Source organism: Oncorhynchus mykiss, chromosome 8, assembly GCF_013265735.2.
Source record: "Oncorhynchus mykiss isolate Arlee chromosome 8, USDA_OmykA_1.1, whole genome shotgun sequence".
Taxonomy (NCBI): domain Eukaryota; kingdom Metazoa; phylum Chordata; class Actinopteri; order Salmoniformes; family Salmonidae; genus Oncorhynchus; species Oncorhynchus mykiss.
This window is the reverse complement of record NC_048572.1, coordinates 82358986-82384858: the sequence shown is the minus strand read 5'-3', so window position 1 is coordinate 82384858 and position 25873 is coordinate 82358986. Positions and strand designations below refer to the sequence as shown.

At 43.6% G+C, this 25873-nt stretch overlaps 2 protein-coding genes across 4 annotated transcripts; both read right to left on the bottom strand.

Moving 5' to 3' along the window:
* Window positions 1-22740, bottom strand: scp2a (sterol carrier protein 2a). 3 transcript variants are annotated; one of them, XM_036986511.1, is made up of 16 exons: window positions 22447-22739; window positions 21550-21604; window positions 21263-21334; window positions 20720-20851; window positions 19195-19259; window positions 16814-16940; window positions 16577-16640; window positions 16356-16442; window positions 16012-16162; window positions 15770-15917; window positions 12714-12821; window positions 7397-7550; window positions 6216-6309; window positions 5686-5815; window positions 3624-3703; window positions 1-324 (listed from the first exon to the last, which is right to left on the bottom strand). In XM_036986511.1, the coding sequence occupies exons 1-16, from the start codon at window positions 22621-22623 to the stop codon at window positions 229-231; spliced, it is 1740 nt and encodes a 579-aa protein (XP_036842406.1). In that variant the 5' UTR covers window positions 22624-22739; the 3' UTR covers window positions 1-228. The 3 variants fall into 3 exon arrangements, with proteins under 3 accessions (XP_036842406.1, XP_036842407.1, XP_036842408.1); XM_036986512.1 differs by lacking the exon at window positions 22447-22739 and adding an exon at window positions 22154-22177; XM_036986513.1 differs by lacking the exon at window positions 5686-5815 and having other exon boundaries at window positions 19-324; window positions 22447-22740.
* Window positions 22741-22957: 217 nt separating this feature from the next.
* czib (CXXC motif containing zinc binding protein) lies at window positions 22958-25656 on the bottom strand. The gene is made up of 8 exons (XM_021614036.2): window positions 25557-25656; window positions 25386-25469; window positions 24579-24635; window positions 24396-24477; window positions 24214-24245; window positions 23902-23979; window positions 23466-23531; window positions 22958-23327 (listed from the first exon to the last, which is right to left on the bottom strand). Exons 1-8 carry the CDS (start codon window positions 25560-25562, stop codon window positions 23250-23252), a joined length of 483 nt encoding a protein of 160 aa, XP_021469711.2. The 5' UTR covers window positions 25563-25656; the 3' UTR covers window positions 22958-23249.
* Between the last annotated feature and the right edge of the window lie 217 nt (window positions 25657-25873).

Here is a 25873-nt window from a genome sequence, read left to right as displayed (position 1 = left end):
GTGAAAGGAGGGGTGAAAGAGGTTAGAGAGAGGTGAGAGAGAGATGAAAGGAGGGGTGAAGGAGGTTAGAGAGAGCTGAGAGGAGGGGTGAGAAAGGGGTGAGAGGAGGGGTGAGAGAGGTTAGAGAGAGCTGAGAGGAGGGGTGAGAAAGGGGTGAGAAAGGGGTGAGAGAATGTGCATAACTGCTACATATGGCAGGAGTTCCAGAGCTGAGGGTCTATCAGCCAATCACAGCTTGGCTTTGGCTGGCACCAGCTGCAGACTCTGAAGCTTCATGGCCATGCCCATGTTTCCTGCGATCTTCAGCTTGCCCTGGAAGAATGCCTGCAGCGGACAGGTAGGAGAGAGAAATGATACATCAGAGGACAATGGGTTAAAACACAGGAAAGTCAACTACTGCTCATGATCCAAGGTTTAAAGGGTTCAGATTACCCAGTTGCAGGATTGACACAGTTCACTGAAAACTGGGACACGGGGGGGGGGGGGGAGAGAGCGGTAGGGGCTGGCAGTGTTCGTCAGGGTGACAGCTTGCAGCCAGGGAACGGCTCTGCTCTGACATGAACCAACTGGAGGCATGCCTGCCTGCGTTTCAGCGGTTCAGATCAAATCCAATGCATAAACGGTGACGAGATTAATGGCCCAGATCTAAACCCCAAAAACAACTATAACATTGCAGGATTCATCCTTGAGGAAGTATGTGTATGATGTCTGTTAACTGGTACAACAAGAGGTTTCTAACTTCAAGTGTCTTTCGGGGTTAAATAAAGGTTCAATTCAATTTGTTTTCCAACTCTCACAAATAAAACTCTCACAAATAAAACTCTCACAAATAAAACTCTCACAAATAAAACTCTCACAAATAAAACTCTCACAAATAAAACTCACACAAATAAAACTCTCACAAATAAAACTCACAAATAAAACTCACAAATAAAACACTCACAAATAAAACTCTCACAAATAAAACTCACAAATAAAACTCTCACAAATAAAACTCACAAATAAAAAACTCTCACAAATAAAAGCTCTGACGAAGACTAAGAGTCCGACGCATAAGCTTGAATAAAACAAGTGATACTAAGAAGAGCAGTGTGAAGGTTTCTCTTTCCTTTGGGTAAATGAACGAAGGGAAAACCCAAAGGACTGTGTTCAGTGTTGCTGAAAGGATCAATTAAACCAAATGAATCAATGGCCCCAGGTGTGTGGGTGGGAAGTGGGCCTAGATTTAGCCAGGAAAAAAAATTGCCCATCCACTATCATTAATCACATTCTTCCCTGTTGAATTTCTCCTCCCTTTGTATTACTTTTGTCTCAATTGCGAAATGTTGGATTGGAAAACGCCCACCTGCTGAAAATGTCACAATGGTAAAAAATCTATATTTCCCTGCTGTGTCATCTCCCGTTCACCTTAACGTCAGAAAATGGATCATGGGAATCAGTTATAGTCGGGTCCTCCAGCCAACCTGGGGACGAGGTTAGTTCAATAACAATACATCTCATCGCTCTCAGGTCTTTGAAGTCCTTTATATCTGAACGGAGGTCTGAAACCACACCTGGCCAAATCTGGCCCCTGTGGTACCTGGGTTCCTAACAGAGGTCTGAGCACACACCTTTCCGTGTGGTATCTGGGTTCCTAACAGAGGTCTGAGACCACACCTTTCCCTGTGGTACCTGGGTTCCTAACAGAGGTCTGAGAACACACCTTTAACTGTGGTACCTGGGTTCCTAACAGAGGTCTGAGACCACACCTTTCCCTGTGGTACCTGGGTTCCTAACAGAGGTCTGAGAACACACCTGGCTATTCTCTGTTGTATCTGGGTTCCTAACAGAGGTCTGAGAACACACCTGGCTATTCTCTGTTGTATCTGTGTTCCTAACAGAGGTCTGAGACCATACCTTTCCCTGAGGTACCTGGGTTCCTAACAGAGGTCTGAGAACACACCTGGCTATTCTCTGTTGTATCTGGGTTCCTAACAAAGGTCTGAGAACACACCTGGCTATTCTCTGTTGTATCTGGGTTCCTAACAGAGGTCTGAGAACACACCTGGCTATTCTCTGTTGTATCTGGGTTCCTAACAGAGGTCTGAGAACACACCTGGCTATTCTCTGTTGTATCTGGGTTCCTAACAGAGGTCTGAGAACACACCTGGCTATTCTCTGTTGTATCTGGGTTCCTAACAGAGGTCTGAGAACACACCTGGCTATTCTCTGTTGTATCTGGGTTCCTAACAGAGGTCTGAGAACACACCTGGCTATTCTCTGTTGTATCTGGGTTCCTAACAGAGCTCTGAGAACACACCTGGCTATTCTCTGTTGTATCTGGCCCCAATTGACCTCTGATTTTGAAGACTTTGCGTGATTGCAAAGTACTTGATGACACCCACACTGTTTGCTGAAGTAGGTAAACATACTCATCCTATTTCTCGTGTGTGTGTGTGTGTGTGTGTGTGTGTGTGTGTGTGTGTGCATGTAAAGTTGACTGAAGTTTGTGAACAAACTCATTCAATTGATTTTTCTCTCCCTGTCTGTTACATGTTGAGTGAATTGTCCTTGGTCTGTGGGCGTTGTCAGACTGTGTCCCTTACGTTCAGGGTCAATGTCCATGAACAGACAAGGGGCTGATGCCCTTAATACATCTGAAGGCCTTGACTAGACATTTATTTCTTAGGGGAGAGGAGGGTTGAGTGAGTGAGTGAGTGAGTGAGTGAGTGAGTGAGTGAGTGAGTGAGTGAGTGAGTGAGTGAGTGAGAGAGAGAGAGAGGAGACCCACCCTGTGGCATAACAGAATGCACTCTGGACAAGGACTAATCTCATTACACTGGCCAATTTCCAAACCTATTTTTAGAAAACAATCAAATCCGATTTGGCATCCTACTAAAGATTGGACTTCGCTCGCTTTGGTCATTTTGACCAAAATCAAATGAATAAAAATAAAATTTAATAAAAAAAATAATACTTACAAGATTCATAAAAGCTGATCTCTACGCATCTATGTAACCATCTGCCTCTCCTGAGGAACTTTATTTGCACTAGGCTTGGTAGGGAGGAGTGAGGAATTCAGCCCAAGGTCAGGATGGATGAAGTGAGAAGGAACAGCCCTTGTTGCCCGCTTGCTCAGTTTGGCCAGGCGGCCAGCTCTAAGAACAGTCTGTGGTTCCTAACTTCCATTTAAGATTGACGGAGGCCACGGTCTTCTTAGGGACCTTCAATGCTGCAGAAATCTTTTGTTACCCTTCCCCAGATCTGTACCTCGACACAATTCTGTCTCAGAGCTCTACAGACAATTCCTTCCACCTCATGGCTTTGTTTTTGCTGACAAAGATTGTCAACGGTGGGACCTTATATAGACAATTGTGTTTACCACAGTTGCACTCCAATCAAGTTGAAGAAACACCAAGGATGATCAATAGGAACAGGATGCACCTGAGCTCAATTTCGAGTCTCATAGCAAAGGGTCTGAATACTTATGTAAATAAGGTATTTCTGTTTTTATATTTTGTATAAATGTGTATAAAACTGAACAAGAGGACAATAGTATTGGGCTTCATCCAAAATGGCACCCTATTAGCATAGAGCTCTGATAAAAAGGCTGAGCCTTATTCCTTGTTGTTTTAAGGACTTACCGTCTGTGGATTCATCTTGCCTGTCATCAGCTTCATTAAGTCTTCATCTCCCATGGTGATAGTGCAGTCAGCCTTCTTATCTGAATGGAGGAGAGAATACAATTAAATAATGCCCTACAAAAACCTCCCTTCAATTATCCTGCCCTACAAAAACATTCCTTCAATTATCCTGCCCTATAAAAGCTTCCTTCAATTATCCTGCCCTACAAAACCTTCCTTCAATTATCCTGCCCTACAAACACCTTCCTTCAATTATCCTGCCCAACAAAAACCGTCCTTCAATTATCCTGCCCTACAAAACCTTCCTTCAATTATACTGCCCTATAAAAACCTTCCTTCCATTATCCTGCCCTACAAAAACCTTCCTTCCATTATCCTGCTCTACAAAAACCTTCCTTCCATTATCCTGCCCTACAAAAACCTTCCTTCCATTATCCTGCTCTACAAAAACCTTCCTTCCATTATCCTGCCCTACAAAAACCTTCCTTCAATTATCCTGCCCTACAAACACCTTCCTTCAATTATCCTGCCCAACAAAAACCGTCCTTCAATTATCCTGCCCTACAAAACCTTCCTTCAATTATACTGCCCTATAAAAACCTTCCTTCCATTATCCTGCCCTACAAAAACCTTCCTTCCATTATCCTGCTCTACAAAAACCTTCCTTCCATTATCCTGCCCTACAAAAACCTTCCTTCCATTATCCTGCTCTACAAAAACCTTCCTTCCATTATCCTGCCCTACAAAAACCTTCCTTCCATTATCCTGCTCTACAAAAACCTTCCTTCCATTATCCTGCCCTACAAAAACCTTCCTTCCATTATCCTGCCCTACAAAAACCTTCCTTCCATTATCCTGCCCTACAAAAACCTTCCTTCCATTATCCTGCCCTACAAAAACCCGTTTGACCCGTTTTCGCCCTGTTGGAAGTCTTTATTCATATAAAAAAAAATATCTATTGAATTTTCCACGTGGTCTATATTAACCGGCACGTCATTTAATAGAACAGGATTTTAAAATTCAACATTGATGCACAATTACTACTTAAAATATCAAAAGGGATGCAGAAGGCACAACTTTGTAGAACAACGCTGTTTACGAACGGAACAAGAGGAAGTAAGCTCTATACTTTCTCCCCCATCTCCAGTTTCTTGTTGATCGGAACCGTTCCAGAATCCAATCAACTATATACTGCAAAATACATGGGATCCTTGACATGTTAACTTCAACGCACAACACCTTAATCACTGGGACTGCGCTATTCATGGTTCAATAACATGATAGACTAATGTCCATGTGGTTAAGAAGGGAACAAGTTGTCATTCCAGTACCAGGGACAGGATGAAGTGTACTGTGCTGTGCTCTACTTCACACACACCTGCCACTTCAACCACGGAAGTTGCTTTTATGAAATGTCCGCTGCTCTTTAGAGACCATTCAACGTACTATTGGGGCAATGTCCCAAATGCCACCCCATAAGTGCTCAACAGTAGTGCTCCATATAGGGAATATGGTGCGATTAGGACGCTACCTTGCTTTCTATAAAACATCCTAACAAGTGAGATAGGTTTGATAACAGGAAAGGCTCAGAGGAAGGCCAGGTTTTTAAAGGTTTTTAAACAGAGCTGAGTGGAAGAAAAGGACATTGCTCCAGACAGCCATAATGGAAGCAATTTAAAAGATCTCTGTGTGTGTGTGTGTGTGTGTGTGTGTGTGTGTGTGTGTGTGTGTGTGTGTGTGTGTGTGTGTGTTTTCTAAAAGGAAGCAATTCAAAAATTGTGTGTGTTTGGCATTTGAATAAAAATCCTTCTTTGTCTTTTGCATTCCAGAAGTGCTCTCTCAGAAGACAGACCGCCCATCCTTCAGTCATTTATATTCTGCAGACAACCATCTCCTCAGACGGACAGTCCTTCTGTTTTTTTGTTGTTGTCAGGAAGTCTAATATGTCAGAGTCTCAGTCAAGATCATCGATCTCCTCCAATAGCTCTAATGCTCACATTGATAAAAACTCTCAACATTAAAACACAGAGACCAGATCATCTGACGACAGACGGACACACACCAGCGTCGTTGCTCACGGAGCCGTGTCCATTCTTCGCGTCTACGACCCACAGAGCGTCTTTCCCCTCGGGTCCATCTGTCACCTTGAAGGCAAAAACTCCTCCAATCTTCTTCACAACGTCTACTCCTTCCTGCAGACAAACCCGATGTGACATCAGAGCAGAGAGAGACGGACTGTTATGGCTCTGCGTTCTGTTGGGTTGTGTTAGGTTAATGTGGCAGCGGAGGCTAACGTCGGGTTAAAGTTACCTACATATGTACGAGTTGACGGACTCCATAAATCACAAAGCTAGCTAGTGGTACTGGGTTCTGAGACCACCTTGACATTGGTCTCTGGTGACAGACTGTTAAACAGAGATAAAGCTTTTTGTATTATAATAATGACCTTATAAGGTTATAGTTAAATAAGTTAAACAACATTAAAATGTGGCACTTAATTGATGTGACAACAAGCAGCAATGACACCGCAGAGTGAGACTGAGGTAAAGCAGTCGTCAGCACCCACACAGAACATGAACACATTTGGTGTACCTCCTGTAGTTTGTTCTCTATCTCCTGGAAGACAGAATAGACTCTGAAGCCCTCCAGACGTTCTGCTCTGGTGGGGACAGCCGCTATCTGGGACCTAGAAACACACACAGGAACAGAACACGGCTTCAGTTAAGAGCGCGTTCTCAGAGAGTAAAGAGAGGCTAGTAAAAACGTGTGTGTGTGTGTGTGTGATCATCATTGAAGGACAGTCACAAAGTAAACGTGTGTGCGCTTGTGTGCAAATGTGTGTGTGTGTGTGTGTGTGTGTGTGTGTGTGTGTGTACCAATGTTGAAAGGAGTATGGTTCAAGGCCATACTACAGTATCTGTACTTAATCTGTTCCAACACAGAAGGTTAAAGTACATGCTGTGGCCACGTCCCAAACAAAACCCTATTCCCTATTAACGGAATTACACGGAGACTCCGATGTGTCACTTTAAAAAATGTTTGCCAAAAAACAAACATTGATTTCAACGTTTAATAAAAACAAACAACTCTATGCACAAGGACTACTTTAAACAATTTACACTGTCAAATGTTTTTATAAAAAACAAACAACTCTATGCACAATGACTACTTTAAACAATTTACACTGTCAAATGTTTTTATAAAAACATTTACTGGAAACGTTTGATTTTGTTACCAGACTTTTGTATCTGTGTTTTTGTATCTGTGTTTCTGTATCTGTGTTTTTGTATCTGTGTTTCTGTATCTGTGTTTCTGTATCTGTGTTTTTGTATCTGTGTTTCTGTATCTGTGTTTCTGTATCTGTGTTTTTGTATCTGTGTTTCTGTATCTGTAATTTTTGTATCTGTGTTTCTGTATCTGTGTTTCTGTATCTGTGTTTTTGTAATATTTTCTGAGTAAATTGTTCTAAGTAGTCCTTGTGCATAGAGTTGTTTGGTTTGTTAAACATGGAAAGAAATTGTTTTATTTATTGTACATTTTAAAGTGAGAGATCTGAGTCTCTGCGTAATTCCGTTGCCATGAAATTGCCCCCCCCCCCCCCCCCCCCCCCCCCCAAAAAAAAAAAATTAACTGGTGTCTATTATTTTAAACATCCGATTTCTGCAAGGATCTGAGAGATAAAGCCTAGTTATTTAGTTATTTGGTAAATCACCTCAGTTGTGTGTTTCTCACCTAGTCAGTTAATTAGTAAGTTGGTAGACAGATAGACTCACCTGGCATCCTGAGGGAACCCCATCCTGTAGAGAGTGACGACCACAGCTCCTCCCAGGCCGATATTGTGCTGTAGGGCCACCTTCGCCCCCGGGACCTGCCTCCTCTCAGCCTGGCCTCTCAGCTGCCAGCACAGCTCCGCACACTGGGCCAGACCTGAGCAAGCACAGAGAGAGAAAGAGGGAGAGAGAGAGAGAGAGAGCAGGGAGGTCAATGACACATACACAGAGAGAGATCAGATCAGAACACTGGGCCAGACCTGACTAATCAACCACAGAGAGAAATTAAGGCCAACACAATAGAACAGACCTGAGCAATAACAGAAACCGATAGGGTCAATGCACTGAGTCAATCCCAGAGATCAGAACGCTCAGCAAGACCAGAGTAATCAACAAGAACAAAATGAGAGAGCGAGAGAGGTCAGAACACTGGGCCAGACCTGACACATCAACAACCGAGAGGGGAGGTTAATACTGAACCAGACCGGAGTAATACACCACAGAGAGACGAAGGTCAGTCACAGAATTACATGTAGAGCTCTAGGATGTCTGTGAGATCAGAAAACTGGGCCAGAACTTACAAAATCACAGGTCAACGCACTCTACAGCTATATAAGCGTTATATAAGAAAGTCATCATGCTAACAACCAGAGGGATTGGAAAGCCTACTGTAATATCTACTTGGACAACAAACTGAACATCACATGTAAGTCTTCATATTTGAAAGGTCTCAATTAACAGATTGATTTCCTATCATAGATTATGGATTTCCCGTTTGTCCTTCCTTCCTTCCGAGCGCGCACACACACACACGCGCGCGCACACACACACACACACACACACACACACACACACAAAGCCTGTAAGTGCTAATGCTGGATTGCTAAATCTAACCAGATGGACAACAGGCATTTGAACCCAGAGTGTGGCTGAGGCAGGATGTCATTTCACAAATTAAAAATAACCTTAGGTCCCTGACACAACACATTGCTGGCCCTATAAAAACACAACGACCTTCCATTTTTCTTTTCTAATTCCTACATTGAAAAATTACCACATAGGGCCTCCATTACAGACATTGATAATCCTCTCCGATTTAACCAGGTCGGGTCATCGTGGTCAAAATCTCACTCTCGCTAGCGTTCCAATGCACTTAATTTCCATCAACTCTTGCCTGCCACATCAAAGAGGGTGACAAGTTAACACCCCTCCCTAATCTTGCTGGCCGTGACTCCTAGGTTAGCATTCCAGCACATAATAAACCCCAGGAAGAGTAGCTGCTGCCTTGGCAGGAACTAATGGGGATCCATAATAAACCCCAGGAAGAGTAGCTGCTGCCTTGGCAGGAACTACATGGTGATCCTTAATACACCCCAGGAAGAGTAGCTGCTGCCTTGGCAGGAACTAATGGGGATCCAATATAAACCCAAGGAATAGTAGCTGCTGCCTTGGCAGGAACTAATGGGGATGCAATATAAACCCAAGGAAGAGTAGCTGCTGCCTTGGCAGGAACTAATGGTGATCCATAATAAACCCCAGGAAGAGTAGCTGCTGCCTTGGCAGGAACTAATGGGGATCCATAATAAACCCCAGGAAGAGTAGCTGCTGCCTTGGCAGGAACTAATGGGGATCCAATATAAACCCAAGGAAGAGTAGCTGCTGCCTTGGCAGGAACTAATGGGGATCCATAATAAACCCCAGGAAGAGTAGCTGCTGCCTTGGCAGGAACTAATGGGGATCCATAATAAACCCCAGGAAGAGTAGCTGCTGCCTTGGCAGGAACTAATGGGGATCCATAATAAACCCCAGGAAGAGTAGCTGCTGCCTTGGCAGGAACTACATGGTGATCCTTAATACACCCCAGGAAGAGTAGCTGCTGCCTTGGCAGGAACTAATGGGGATCCAATATAAACCCCAGGAAGAGTAGCTGCTGCTTTGGGAGGAACTAATGGGGATCCAATATAAACCCAAGGAAGAGTAGCTGCTGCCTTGGCAGGAACTAATGGGGATCCAATATAAACCCAAGGAAGAGTAGCTGCTGTTTTGGCAGGAACTAATGGGGATCCAATATAAACCCCAGGAAGAGTAGCTACTGCCTTGGCAGGAACTAATGGGGATCCAATATAAACCCCAGGAAGAGTAGCTGCTGCCTTGGCAGGAATTAATGGAGATCCAATATAAACCCCAGGAAGAGTAGCTACTGCCTTGGCAGGAACTAATGGGGATCTAATATAAACCCCAGGAAGAGTAGCTGCTGCTTTGGCAGGAACTAAATGGGGGTCCTTAATAAATACAGTACAGTGGCTATAGAAAGTCTGCAACTCCCTTGTTGTGTTACAAGGTGGGATTAAAATGAATTCAATTGTCATTTTTTTTGTCAACGATCTACATACAATCCTCTATAATTTCAAAGTGGAAGAATAATCTTTAAAAAAATATAGAATTTATAAATAATGAAAAAACCTTCATTATATAAGTATTCAACACCTGAGTCAATACATTTTAGAAACACCTTTGGCAGCGATTACAGCTGTGAGTCACTCTGGGTAAGTCTCATAAGAGCTTTGGCAGTGATTACAGCTGTGAGTCACTCTGGGTAAGTCTCATAAGAGCTTTGGCAGTGATTACAGCTGTGAGTCACTCTGGGTAAGTCTCATAACAGCTTTGGCAGTGATTACGGCTGTGAGTCACTCTGGGTAAGTCTCATAACAGCTTTGGCAGCGATTACAGCTGTGAGTCACTCTGGGTAAGTCTCATAACAGCTTTGGCAGCGATTACAGCTGTGAGTCACTCTGGGTAAGTCTCATAAGAGCTTTGGCAGCGATTACAGCTGTGAGTCACTCTGGGTAAGTCTCAAAACAGCTTTGGCAGCGATTACAGCTGAGAGTCACTCTGGGTAAGTCTCATAACAGCTTTGGCAGTGATTACAGCTGTGAGTCACTCTGGGTAATTCTCATAACAGCTTTGGCAGTGATTACAGCTGTGAGTCATTCTGGGTAAGTCTCATAACAGCTTTGGCAGCGATTACAGCTGTGAGTCACTCTGGGTAAGTCTCATAACAGCTTTGGCAGCGATTACAGCTGTGAGTCACTCTGGGTAAGTCTCATAACAGCTTTGGCAGTGATTACGGCTGTGAGTCACTCTGGGTAAGTCTCATAACAGCTTTGGCAGTGATTACGGCTGTGAGTCACTCTGGGTAAGTCTCATAACAGCTTTGGCAGTGATTACGGCTGTGAGTCACTCTGGGTAAGTCTCATAACAGCTTTGGCAGTGATTACAGCTGTGAGTCACTCTGGGTAATTCTCATAACAGCTTTGGCAGTGATTACAGCTGTGAGTCACTCTGGGTAAGTCTCATAACAGCTTTGGCAGTGATTACGGCTGTGAGTCACTCTGGGTAAGTCTCATAACAGCTTTGGCAGTGATTACGGCTGTGAGTCACTCTGGGTAAGTCTCATAACAGCTTTGGCAGCGATTACAGCTGTGAGTCACTCTGGGTAAGTCTCATAACAGCTTTGGCAGTGATTACGGCTGTGAGTCACTCTGGGTAAGTCTCATAACAGCTTTGGCAGTGATTACAGCTGTGAGTCACTCTGGGTAATTCTCATAACAGCTTTGGCAGTGATTACAGCTGTGAGTCATTCTGGGTAAGTCTCATAACAGCTTTGGCAGCGATTACAGCTGTGAGTCACTCTGGGTAAGTCTCATTACAGCTTTGGCAGCGATTACAGCTGTGAGTCACTCTGGGTAAGTCTCATAACAGCTTTGGCAGTGGTTACAGCTGTGAGTCACTCTGGGTAAGTCTCATAACAGCTTTGGCAGCGATTACTATACTTGCCCTTTATTCTTTTCGTAATTCTTCAAGCTCTGTCAAGATGTTGGGGATCATGGCTAGACAGCAATTTTCAAGTCTTACCATAGATTTTTATGCAGATTTAATACAAACCTGTTACTTGGCCACCCAGAACACTTCACTGTCTTCTTGGTAAGCAGCTCCAGCGTAATTGTGGCTTTGTGTTGAAGGTTATTGTCTTGAATTTGTCTCCCAGTGTCTGGTGGAAAGCAGACTGAACCAGGTTTTCCTCTAGGATTTTGCCTGTGCTTAGCTCCATTCTGTTTCTTGTCATCCTGAAAAACTCCCCAGTCTTTGCCAACGTCAAGCATACCCATAGCATGATGCAGCCACCAACATGCTTGGAAATAAGGAGGCAGTTACTCAGTGATGCGTTGGATTTATCCCAAACATTAGGCTTCGCATTTAGGCCAAAACGTATGTTCCTTTGCTGTATTACTTTAGTGCCTGGTTGCATACATAAGCATGTTTTGGAATATTTATATCCTGTATATTTGTATTCTTCTTTTCACTCTGTCATTTAGGTCATTATTGTGGAGTCACTACAATGTTGTTGATCCATCCTCAGTTTTCTCCCATTACAGACATTGAACTCTGTAGTGGTTTTAAAATCACCAAAAGCCTCATGGTGACAACCCAGTTTCCTTCCTGTCCTGCAGCTCAGTTCAGAAGGACGACTGTATCTTTGTATCTGGGTGGTTTAATACATCATCCACAGCATAAATATAAACTTGATCACGCTTAAAGATAATCAGTGTCTGATTTATAATTGTTACCCATCTACCAATCACCGCCTTTCTGTATGAGGCTTTCGGAAAGCTCCCTGGTCTTTGTGGTTGAATCTGCGCTTGAAATTCAATACTTGACGGAGGGATTTTACAGATGTTGTATGGGGGACAGAGGAAGGGTTAGTTATTAAAAACTCATGTCAACTCCTATTATTTCACACAGAGTGAGTCCATGTAACATAGTAGCAACACAAAACATGGTAAAAAAAACATTATTGGGCATAGACAACAGCACAAAGGGCAAGAAGGTAATGACAGGAATCAACCTAGCACACAGTTCAATATCCTCCTGGGACTACTCAGGATGTCACTTCCTGTCTGTGTGTTACAGGCAAAGCGTGGATAAAGGCTTTTGTGGGAGTTACTGACTTTCTCAGGAGACTACTGCCCTCTGGTGGTCATGACTGAAATACAGTCACATCACACATTCAGATTCCATCTTAATCTATAATGTAGTTTTTTCAACATTAATTTGTTGCTTACAACATTTGTTGTTGGATTAGGAGGATGATGAAGTCACTGGGTCAGCAGGAGATGGTTGGTGTTGTTTACCTGTAGCTCTTAGAGGGGTCAAGGGTTACGAGGTCAGGGGTTATGGGGTCAGCAGCAGGTCTTTGTGCTGACTTGTGACAGCGAGAAGGGTCAGGGGTTAGAGGTCACTTGGTCATAGTTATTATTACCTGTGGCTCCCAGAGGGTGTCCTTTAGAGATGAGTCCTCCGCTGGGGTTGACCACCCACTGGCCTCCGTACGTGTTGTCTCCTCTGTCTATCAGCTCTCCAGCCTTACCTAGGAACATAGAACAGTGATACATTAAATAATATAATACCTTTGATCTTTAAAGCGCTTTTCATGTTGGCCTACAGGCAGACAGTCACAAAGTGTGGTACAAAGGTAAAACAGAACGGAATGCTAAGGGAACACAGCCAGGGGGTAAAACTCAGAATGCTAAGGGAACACAACCAGGGGGTAAAACTCATTATGCTAAGGGAACACAACTAGAGGGTAAAACTCATTATGCTAAGGGAACACAACTAGAGGGTAAAACTCATTATGCTAAGGGACACAGCCAGGGGGTAAAACTCATTATGCTAAGGGAACACAGCCAGGGGGTAAAACTCAGAATGCAAAGGGAACACAGCCAGGGGGTAAAACTCAGAATGCTAAGGGAACACAAACAGGGGGTAAAACTCATTATGCTAAGGGAACACAACCAGGGGGTAAAACTCATTATGCTAAGGGAACACAACTAGAGGGTAAAACTCATTATGCTAAGGGAACACAGCCAGGGGGTAAAACTCAGAATGCTAAGGGAACACAGCCAGGGGGTAAAACTCAGAATGCTAAGGGAACACAACTAGAGGGTAAAACTCAGAATGCTAAGGGAACACAACCAGGGGGTAAAACTCAGAATGCTAAGGGAACACAGCCAGGGGGTAAAACTCAGAATGCTAAGGGAACACAACTAGAGGGTAAAACTCAGAATGCTAAGGGAACACAGCCAGAGGGTAAAACTCAGAATGCTAAGGGAACACAGCCAGGGGGTAAAACTCATTATGCTAAGGGAACACAACCAGGGGGTAAAACGCATTATGCTAAGGGAACACAGCCAGGGGGTAAAACTCAGAACGCTAAGGGAACACAGCCAGAGGGTAAAACTCATTATGCTAAGGGAACACAGCCAGAGGGTAAAACTCATTATGCTAAGGGAACACAGCCAGAGGGTAAAACTCATTATGCTAAGGGAACACAGCCAGGGGGTAAAACTCAGAATGCAAAGGGAACACAGCCAGGGGGTAAAACTCAGAATGCTAAGGGAACACAAACAGGGGGTAAAACTCATTATGCTAAGGGAACACAACCAGGGGGTAAAACTCATTATGCTAAGGGAACACAACTAGAGGGTAAAACTCATTATGCTAAGGGAACACAGCCAGGGGGTAAAACTCAGAATGCTAAGGGAACACAGCCAGGGGGTAAAACTCAGAATGCTAAGGGAACACAACTAGAGGGTAAAACTCATTATGCTAAGGGAACACAGCCAGGGGGTAAAACTCAGAATGCTAAGGGAACACAACTAGAGGGTAAACTCATTATGCTAAGGGAACACAGCCAGGGGGTAAAACTCAGAATGCTAAGGGAACACAGCCAGGGGGTAAAACTCAGAATGCTAAGGGAACACAAACAGGGGGTAAAACTCATTATGCTAAGGGAACACAACGAGGGGGTAAAACTCATTATGCTAAGGGAACACAACCAGGGGGTAAAACTTAGAATGCTAAGGGAACACAGCCAGGGGGTAAAACTCAGAATGCTAAGGGAACACAACTAGAGGGTAAAACTCAGAATGCTAAGGGAACACAACCAGGGGGTAAAACTCAGAATGCTAAGGGAACACAACCAGGGGGTAAAACTCATTATGCTAAGGGAACACAGCCAGGGGGTAAAACTCAGAATGCTAAGGGAACACAACTAGAGGGTAAAACTCAGAATGCTAAGGGAACACAGCCAGAGGGTAAAACTCAGAATGCTAAGGGAACACAGCCAGGGGGTAAAACTCATTATGCTAAGGGAACACAACCAGGGGGTAAAACGCATTATGCTAAGGGAACACAGCCAGGGGGTAAAACTCAGAACGCTAAGGAAACACAGCCAGAGGGTAAAACTCATTATGCTAAGGGAACACAGCCAGAGGGTAAAACTCATTATGCTAAGGGAACACAACCAGAGGGTAAAACTCAGAATGCTAAGGGAACACAACCAGGGGGTAAAACTCATTATGCTAAGGGAACACAACCAGAGGGTAAAACTCAGAATGCTAAGGGAACACAACCAGGGGGTAAAACTCAGAATGCTAAGGGAACACAGCCAGGGGGTAAAACTCAGAATGCTAAGGGAACACAACTAGAGGGTAAAACTCAGAATGCTAAGGGAACACAGCCAGAGGGTAAAACTCAGAATGCTAAGGGAACACAGCCAGGGGGTAAAACTCATTATGCTAAGGGAACACAACCAGGGGGTAAAACTCAGAATGCTAAGGGAACACAACTAGAGGGTAAAACTCATTATGCTAAGGGAACACAGCCAGGGGGTAAAACTCAGAATGCTAAGGGAACACAACCAGGGGGTAAAACTCATTATGCTAAGGGAACACAGCCAGGGGGTAAAACTCAGAATGCTAAGGGAACACAGCCAGGGGGTAAAACTCAGAACGCTAAGGGAACACAGCCAGAGGGTAAAACTCATTATGCTAAGGGAACACAGCCAGAGGGTAAAACTCATTATGCTAAGGGAACACAGCCAGAGGGTAAAACTCATTATGCTAAGGGACACAACCAGAGGGTAAAACTCAGAATGCTAAGGGAACACAGCCAGGGGGTAAAACTCAGAATGCTAAGGGAACACAGCCAGGGGGTAAAACTCATTATGCTAAGGGAACACAGCCAGGGGGTAAAACTCAGAATGCTAAGGGAACACAGCCAGGGGGTAAAACTCATTATGTTTATGACAGGAGTATGACATGAGATCAAATAGGCACAAGAAGGCCTCTCATTCAAAAAAATATATGAATAATTCAACTATAGTAAAACATTGAACTGAACAAATCAGAAAAAGTGAAAAACAAATAAAAGGCAATTCTATATATTATTTTAAATAAAAAAAACATTCTAGAGAATTAACAATGCTACTTTTATGTGGCTAGAAATAGGCGGTAGGATTGGTAGGGTCAGACTCACCCTCTGGGCACAACCCCAGAGCCTCGTACGTGATCAGCTCGTTGGCAGAGAAACAGTCGTGTAGCTCGATCACATTGACGTCACTGGGTTTCAGACCCGCTGTCTCAAAACACTTCTTGGCTGCCAGGGAGGTCATGTCGTATCCAACCTAACAGGAAACAACACAATAAGTCACTATATTTTTGTTGTTCTGCATTTAAAAGTTGTTGGATACTTTCGAACAGCTTTATGTCCCCTCTCACCATCTTCATGCAGCTATTGTCTTCGAAGGTAGTTGCGAGGTCCGTGACCATCTCCTGGGCTAAGATCTCCACCGCCTGGTGCTCTAGACCATGGCGCCTCACAAAGCCCTCACTGGCCAGGACAGCTGCCCCTGCACCGTCAGAGGTAGGACTGGGGGGGGGGGGGGGGGGGGGGGGCGGATGACAATGTTAGTGTCCCATAGATACTTTTTCCTGCCAGAGTGCAAAAGCCCCAAAGCAACGCCCTGGTCCTTAACACCAAAATGTTTAATTGTAATCAAATAAAGCCAAACTCTATAGAGGTAGGGGAAACACTGCCCCAGAGAGATAGTGGGACTCCTTACCAACACTGGAGAAGAGTAAGGAACTCAAACACCTTCCTGGACTGTTTGACCTGGTCCAGACTGTACTCATCCTGGAACTGAGAGTACCTGTTAACACACACACACACACACACACACACACACAGTTGTCATGAAAAGATTGATCATTGGATTGGTCAATGAAGGTCATTTCTAATGACCAGCCCTTCTGTGTGTTAAAGAGTTGATGGTTGCAGTCTTACGGGTTGTTGGTGGAATGCTTGTGGTTCTTCCATGCGATTTTAGCAAAGTGCTCTGGTGTAGTACCTGGAAGAGTCCCGGGAATTAATACACTTAACTATTCAATGACAGACTTCCCAGAGTTCCACAGTCACGCACTACATGGTGTATCATCCAGATGAAAGAAAAGGCTGAGAACAACACCAACAACACACTTCATAAGGTACTGTACACATGTGAACGCACACCATCATGTTTACCGTATTTCTCCATGTGTTCTCTGCCCGCGTTGCCAAACATCTGTGGTGCTGCCGGTGCTGCTGCCATCCCATATGTGTTGAACATCACCTCCATATGCTTGTCCATGGGGTTAGTCCTGTCCATGAACTACAATACACTGGGTTAGTCCTGTCCATGAACTACAATACACTGGGTTAGTCCTGTCCATGAACTACAATACACCGGGTTAGTCCTGTCCATGAACTACAATACACCGGGTTAGTCCTGTCCATGAACTACAATACACTGGGTTAGTCCTGTCCATGAACTACAATACACCGGGTTAGTCCTGTCCATGAACTACAATACACTGGGTTAGTCCTGTCCATGAACTACAATACACTGGGTTAGTCCTGTCCATGAACTACAATACACCGGGTTAGTCCTGTCCATGAACTACAATACACCGGGTTAGTCCTGTCCATGAACTACAATACACCGGGTTAGTCCTGTCCATGAACTACAATACACTGGGTTAGTCCTGTCCATGAACTACAATACACTGGGTTAGTCCTGTCCATGAACTACAATACACTGGGTTAGTCCTGTCCATGAACTACAATACACCGGGTTAGTCCTGTCCATGAACTACAATACACCGGGTTAGTCCTGTCCATGAACTACAATACACTGGGTTAGTCCTGTCCATGAACTACAATACACTGGGTTAGTCCTGTCCATGAACTACAATACACTGGGTTAGTCCTGATCATGAACTACAATACACTGGGTTAGTCCTGTCCATGGACTACAATACACTGGGTTAGTCCTGTCCATGAACTACAATACACCGGGTTAGTCCTGTCCATGGGAATAGTCCTGTCCATGAACTACAATACACTGGGTTAGTCCTGTCCATGAACTACAATACACCGGGTTAGTCCTGTCCATGAACTACAATTCACTGGGTTAGTCCTTTCCATGAACTACAATACACTGGGTTAGTCATGTCCATGAACTACAATACACCGGGTTAGTCCTGTCCATGAACTACAATACACCGGGTTAGTCCTGTCCATGAACTACAATTCACTGGGTTAGTCCTTTCCATGAACCACAATACACTGGGTTAGTCATGTCCATGAACTACAATACACTGGGCTAGTCCTGTCCATGGGGTTAGTCCTGTCCATGAACTACAATACACTGGGTTAGTCCTGTCCATGAACTACAATTCACTGGGTTAGTCCTTTCCATGAACTACAATACACCGGGTTAGTCCTGTCCATGAACTACAATTCACTGGGTTAGTCCTGTCCATGGGGTTAGTCCTGTCCATGGGGTTAGTCCTGTCCATGAACTACAATACACCGGGTTAGTCCTGTCCATGAACTACAATACACCGGGTTAGTCCTGTCCATGAACTACAATACACCGGGTTAGTCCTGTCCATGAACTACAATTCACTGGGTTAGTCCTTTCCATGAACTACAATACACTGGGTTAGTCCTGTCCATGAACTACAATACACCGGGTTAGTCCTGTCCATGAACTACAATTCACTGGGTTAGTCCTTTCCATGAACTACAATACACTGGGTTAGTCATGTCCATGAACTACAATACACTGGGCTAGTCCTGTCCATGGGGTTAGTCCTGTCCATGAACTACAATACACTGGGTTAGTCCTGTCCATGAACTATAATACACTGGGTTAGTCCTTTCCATGAACTACAATACAATGGGTTAGTCCTGTCCATGGACTACAATACACTGGGTTAGTCCTGTCCATGGGGTTAGTCCTGTCCATGAACTACAATACAATGGGTTAGTCCTGTCCATGAACTACAATTCACTGGGTTAGTCCTGTCCATGAACTACAATACACTGGGTTAGTCCTGTCCATGAACTACAATTCACTGGGTTAGTCCTGTCCATGAACTACAATACACTGGGTTAGTCCAGTCCATGAACTACAATACACCGGGTTAGTCCTGTTCATGAACTACAATACACTGGGTTAGTCCTGTCCATGAACTACAATACACTGGGTTAGTCCTGTCCATGAACTACAATACACTGGGTTAGTCCTGTCCATGAACTACAATACACTGGGTTAGTCCAGTCCATGAACTACAATACACCGGGTTAGTCCTGTCCATGAACTACAATACACTGGGTTAGTCCTGTCCATGGGGTTAGTCCTGTCCATGAACTACAATACACCGGGTTAGTCCTGTCCATGAACTACAATACACCGGGTTAATCCTGTTCATGAACTACAATACACTGGGTTAGTCCTGTCCATGGACTACGATACACTGGGTTAGTCCTGTCCATGGACTACGATACACTGGGTTAGTCCTGATCATGAACTACAATACACTGGGTTAGTCCTGATCATGTACTACGATTGGTCTTACCTTTGATGACAAGGAGCCTCTCTCCATCTTTTCAAAGCCAAGGGCTAGTGCACAGTCAACCAGACCTACAGTCAGCAAAAGAAGGCATATGTTTAGGTCCAGCATAAGACGGATCATAGCATGCATCCTACTTCAGTTTGATTCCAGGACATGGCATCACTAGGGTCAGGAGTTTGTCCTGAACATGTGACCGGAGCAGGGAAAGGACTCCTAGTCCTAGGAATCAATCCTGCCCCCCTCTATCTCATTCCCACTCACCTCTCTGTGTCCCATCCAATGACGTCCAGAGAAGGAACAAACAAGTATGTGGACACCTGCTCGTCGAACATCTTATTCTGAAATCATGGGCATTAATATGGAGTTGCTCCTCCCTTTGCTGCTATAACAGCCTCCACTCTTCTGGGAAGGCTTTCCACTAGATGTTGGAACATTGCTGCGGGGACTTGCTTCCATTCAGCCACAAGAGCATTAGTGAGTTCGTGCACTGATGTTGGGTGATTAGGCCTGGCTCGCAGTCAGCGTTCCAATTCATCGCAAAAAGTGTTCGATGGGGTTGAGGTCAGGGCTCTGTGCAGGCCAGTCGAAGTTCTTCCACACCGATCTCAACAAACCTTTTCTGTATGGACCTCGATTTGTGCACAGAGGGAATTGTCATGCCGAAACAAGGAAGAGCCTTCCCCAAACTGTTGCCAAAAAGTTGTAAGCACAGAATCGTCTAGAACATCATTGTATGCTGTAACGTTAAGATTTCCCTTTACTGGAACTAAGAGGCCTAGCCCGAACCATGAAAAACAACCGCAGACCATTATTCCTACTCCACCAAACTTTACAGTTGGCACTCTGCATTTGGGCAGGTAGCGTTCTACTGGCATCCGCCAAACCCAGATTCGTCCGTCGGACTAGCAGATGGTGAAGCGTGATTCATCACTACAGAGAATGTGTTTCCACTGCTCCTGAGTCCAATGGTGGCGAGCTATACACCACTCCAGCCGACGCTTGGCACTACACATGGTGATCTTAGGCTTGTGTGACAAACAGTTATTGTGCTGACGTTGCTTCCAGAGGCAGTTTGTAACTCAGTAGTGAGCGTTGCAACCGAGGTCAGACCATTTTTACTCGCTACGCGCTTCAGCACCCGGCGGTCCCTTTCTGTGAGCTTGTTGAGGCCTACCACTTTGCAGCTGAGCCTTTGTTGCTCCTAGACATTTCTACTTCACAATAACATCACTTACAATTGACCGGGGCAGCTCTAGCAGGGCAGAAATGTTGTGAACTGACTTGTTGGAAAGGTGGTATCCTATGACAGTGCCACGTTGAAAGTCACTGAGCTCTTCAGTAAGGACATTCTACTGTCTATGGCGATTGAACAACTGTGTGCTCGATTTTATACACCTGTCAGTAATGGGTGTGGCTGTAATAGCCGAATCCACTAATTTCAAGGGGTGTCCACATACTTTTGTATATATAGAGTACTGTATGTGTAACACAGATATGATTAATATATCTATGGTCGAGTCCCACTCACCTCCCTGGATTAGCTGTCGGGCCATGAACAGGGCAGTGGAGCCTGTGGAGCAGTTGTTGTTGACGTTGATGATGGGGATCCCTGACAGGCCAAGGCTGTGGTAGATGGCCCTCTGGCCACAGGTAGAGTCACCTGAAAAATAATGATAATAATATGGTCATTTACATTGACAGTAACACAAGTGGAGTCACCTGAGACATGATGAGACACACAGATGGACAGACATCTTAAAAGGATCTTGTTTTAAAAGCAATAGTTCATCACTAGACAGTTCTCTTCATGACACAGACACAGGTTAGCTCAGGTGAATGATTGCGTTGTGTTATAATATCTTACAGGCCTATACGACATCATAGCTTATTACTAGGCCTATATGACATCATATCTTATTACTATGCCTATACAACATCATAGCTTATTACTAGGTGGACACTTACAGCACTTTTGGAATGAATTTGAAGGCAACTCACAAGGCATTTAATATGCCTAAAAAAAATAATTTTAAACGGACAGTTAACATTATAATCAGTGACAGTCTCTTACCATACACATAGCCCACACAGGCTTGCTCTATAGCAGAGTAGGGGACTCCAGCATCAGACAAGGCCCTCTCGCCTGAGTCATAAGAACATGATTATAAGACACAACAGGGAACAATGGGCATCACTCAAAATGTTGCATGTAGAATGGGACTATTATATGACATGTACAACACATTGTATTATAACCAGGTAGAATCCAGGTGACTATAGCTCAAGGTGTATCCAGGTGAATGTAGCAATGTTGGCAAGTACAGGACAGGTACAGTAATGAAATTAAATGACAACCACCTGCTATCTTTGCCATGTCGGGATAGTCAAAGTCTTCTTTTCCTGGCTTCTCAAACTGCAAAGACAAAACACAGGAGAGGGTTCTGGATCAAATCTCAGACTGGGGATAACAGTTCAACTACTACACAGACAGAGCTCTGGGTCAACATGACTGCTGTGTACTTGAGCAAGGCACTTTGCCCGTAAACTGCACGGTATTATGGCTGACAACCCCTGTGTGTGTGTGTGGGAGTGAGTGAGAGTGAGAGAGATCTGAAAAGGCAATGGACAAAGAAAGTATTATTCTAATTCTGACTGCTCAGGAGGGACGTCCTTCTGCTGCATGCAATGTAGCTAGTGTTTATCTAGCTATCGGTGTGTGCAATGCATCCATGACCCTTGGCACAATTAGTCTATGACCATGGAGTATTGGACTTTCAGATTAGACTGGGTTTTAAAATGCCACGTATGGCAATTTCATTTTAGCTAGCTAGCAAATACATTTCCAAGCCATAATTCATAATACAATTGTAAACATTGTTAGCCCAATATAGTTGTTATTCAATGTTTCGTGTTAGCTAACTAGCATAGCTTGAAAGCTAACTAAATTAGCTACGTTACTTACCTAGATAGCTAGCAACACCAACATGAACAGCTGACAAAAGTCTTAAATCTCGCGTTATATGTTTAGCCAACAGTAGTTGTTTAGCCTATGTTAATTATCGAAAGAAATGACAAGCTACTGTAGCTACCTACGTTTTTTGGAAATGCTGCTAACCAACATGACAGGTAAAACGTTAGCTAGCTAAGGACAACGAGCTAGCTCTTTGCTAAATAGTCTTTCAATACTAGATAGCAATCCAGCTAGCATGGATGATAGTCGAAATGCAACCATTTATAACCAATAGCAAGATTTACCTTTGTCATTCCCACTCCAATGACGAATACTCTGTTCTTTTGAGGAGCCATTCTGGTTGTTGTGCTGAGACGAGTGCTTCCAAGAGGGAAGAGTGACAATAAGGATGATAACCGTTCACCGAACTGAGACGTCAAAGTACTACGAAGGAGTTTCCGTGGAGCATGTGAACGCAGCATAACTCCTTGCCTGTAATGATGCTAGCTTTCTATATCCGTATTAACGTTACACAATACAGTGACTTCTTAATGAAGTCAGTTGAAAGTGTGTCCAGTTGCGTAAACAATGGATGAACTCTGGCCAAGCGAGATAATGTTTTACTATTGACTGTATTAAAAAGTGCGTTTAAGAGCAAAGTACTGTGCTATTGTTGACAATTGTAACAACAAACTTTCAAAAATAGTGGCAGTCATACATGGCTGAGTTTAATCACTACTTCTTGTGACCGAAGTGCCTCAGATTTACTCAATTCATTCTGATACGGATCACTCCAGGCAGAGAAAACCTTAAAACCACATTATCAGTTTATTTTATTTCATTTCATGATCTTTATTGGGGTAGTGACAAAAGGAAAGGCATGGTCACATATCTCATTCAATCCAGGATGATGTGGATGGGCATTCCACCCAATCAATCCTCAAATGCTTCTTGCTTGTCACAAACCAAACAGCACTGCATTATAACTGTCAACAGCACTGCATTAGCATTGGATGTGTCTGACACCGACAGCCATTTCAGTCAGTGGATGAGTGGATATCTGGCCAGTGTGTTTACATCCCGGTCGTACAAAGCGCTTGACCGTAACTCAACACTTGATGAACTGGTGTGTGACCTCATAGATGCCCACTGACTCACTGGCCTTCTCGTCATAGTCTGTCCAGTCCTGATATGGAGAAGAAGTATTAAAAACGCTGTTCTTGAACTGAAAATAACTATTGTATTGGGTACTGGAAACTATTCTTGTAATCAATGTTCACATTTACTATGTTGACCTACTGGCCATAGATTAAAAAATACTAACTTTTTCCAGTAGGGTGATTTCAGGAAACTTGGTCCCCGACTCCACTCCCTCTGCAGCAAAGCCCGCCTGTTGTGTTTCAAGGACAAAGTAATGTGATGTTAGAGACAGGGGGACAAGGTTGAGGTGTTGTAGTATTGTAAAGCACATGTTTTAGTTGACTTTATTGTTCTTTCAGCAGTATTACAAGTTCTTAAGAACATTGGTCATTAAACTGTTACAAAACAATACTAAATAAAGAAAATGTCAAGGTTTCAGAAATGTCTATGCTAAACATTTGGAATCTGTTTTTGAATGGTAGAGTGGATCCAATTGTTATACTTTATCAGAATAGTCAGGAAGGGAGAAAACAAGTCCCCTTGATGCTATATAATATGTGCTTCTACAACCTTAGCTGAGATTTGACAACATACAGTACAGGAGTGTGCTCTGTTCTCACTTGTGGTTGGAAGTCTACCGGCTCCAGGCCTCGACACTCAAACTGCACCATGGTCTTAAACCTCTCACTATCCTCAGCCTTCACAGCAGCAGCACCACGAGGAAGAGACAAGAAGGTGTGAGTGGCTGAAATAAATAAATACTCTTGTGTTTTAAAGATGTACTGTTCTGTAGCAGAACACTTCAAGTGTCAGCAGCAACAGAGTGGTAGGATGAAATAGGCAGTATTATTACTAAACATTTCCCACCTTCAATTGCAGTCAAGCCAAGGATCAATTGAGAGGTAAGCTTCACAATAAGTACTGTAACTCACGTTGTACGGGGTGATTGTGTCTCTCATGATATCTGTGAACACACATATACATATGAACATCATGGCAGAAACAAGGTGGAGCTGTTGCTTACCTCTATCCAGTCATCTCAGATCCCCCAAAGGAAAGTGAAATGGCTGAATGTATGAAACAACTTATGTGCAATACTTCTCTGTTTGCTTACCAATAGAATTCTCCCTGGCACAGAGTTTACACTTCTGCACCATGCTGGCACTCCCTCTTCCTCCTTTAAGTGGTACACTGTCCTAGGGAAACAGTCAGTCACTGCAAAGTGTGGAATATCCGTCACCATATCAAATGTGATTTTGAATAATAAGATACATTGATACAATTCACCTTTACTCACCATAAGGTTGATATACTGCCATTTCTCTGGGATCTCACCACAATTGGCACATTTTAACTGTGACAAAAGTACGTATGTTACAGAATTTGTCACAAATGGCACCCTATTCCCTATGTAGTGCACTACTTTATACTACAGCCCTGTACCCTATGTAGGACACTACAGCCCTATTCCCTATGTAGTGCACTACTTTATACTACAGCCCTATTCCCTATGTAGTGCACTACAGCCCTATTCCCTATGTAGTGCACTACTTTATACTACAGCCCTATTCCCTATGTAGTGCACTACAGCCCTATTCCCTATGTAGTGCACTACTTTATACTACAGCCCTATTCCCTATGTAGTGCACTACAGCCCTATACCCTATGTAGTGCACTACTTTTGATCAGGGCACATGTTCTGGTAAAAAAAAAAAGTTGTGTACTTTATAGGGAATAGTCTGTCAACTAGGGAAGCATACACTGTGTGTAGTCATGGCATACACATTCTATTCTAATCCTAATTCTATGGGTTACTGGGAGTCCACAACACTAGATCAGCAATGCTTTTGTATTGTTACCTACCGTTAGCTGCCTAACGTTACACGTCACATGCGTATTGTTTACTGACTAAAAACTAGCAACGTTTTGAAAATAACGTCACAGGAGTACCTTTCATAGCTTGTCGTGCTGTAAATGTCTTGTTTATGTAGTGATACAACTTTTCACCATTTGACAAATTCGCTTATTGTGTGTCATGATAAATATAACGTTATGGCTCATCGTAAAATGGCTAGCATCAGCTGGTTAGCAAGTTCTTAGTTACCTTTAGAAACCAGCGGAAGTCTTCACCTTCTGGCCGCACATTTGTGACATTTTCCAAAGTGGCTTTGAACTGCAGCCCAATTTTCTATGAAACATATAACACGTATTTAATTAATGGTAATGTAAATATTGTTGAAAGTGTGCATGCTCTGAATGATGTGGCCTCACTTACCACCATCTTGACACTCTAGTACATTTGCGTAAACACTCGTTTCAAAATACGCAAGCGTAGCTACGTCAAGGCACGCTTTTACGCATAGTCAAGAATCAATCAGCTAAGGATATTTTGTATAGAAAAAAAAAGTATTTATTTTTTAAGAACAGGTTCAATAATCATATCCAGCTGGTGAATCAACTTTTTAATGCAGAAGCATTGTTACTCAATTATGAGGCTTTTTTTTTATATCGTTACAATATCCCTGTAACACCTAGAGTTGAGTCTTTGATGCTATTCCATCTGGAACTCATGTTATTTAGAGGTATAGCCAG

Excerpts from the sequence above, each read along its gene's own strand:
- czib (XM_021614036.2), bottom strand. Across the intron at positions 24,246-24,395 it reads TGCCAGGGAGAATTCTATTG|ATATCATGAGAGACACAATC; the intron begins GTAAGCAAACAG and ends GTGTGTTCACAG. Across the intron at positions 23,328-23,465 it reads AAATCACCCTACTGGAAAAA|GACTGGACAGACTATGACGA; the intron begins GTTAGTATTTTT and ends TCTCCATATCAG.
- scp2a (XM_036986511.1), bottom strand. The coding sequence starts at position 22,623 with ATGCTGCGTTCACATGCTCCACGGAAACTCCTTCGTAGTACTTTGACG. Across the intron at positions 16,641-16,813 it reads AGAACACATGGAGAAATACG|GTACTACACCAGAGCACTTT; the intron begins GTAAACATGATG and ends GGACTCTTCCAG. Across the intron at positions 5,816-6,215 it reads TAGAGAACAAACTACAGGAG|GAAGGAGTAGACGTTGTGAA; the intron begins GTACACCAAATG and ends GTTTGTCTGCAG.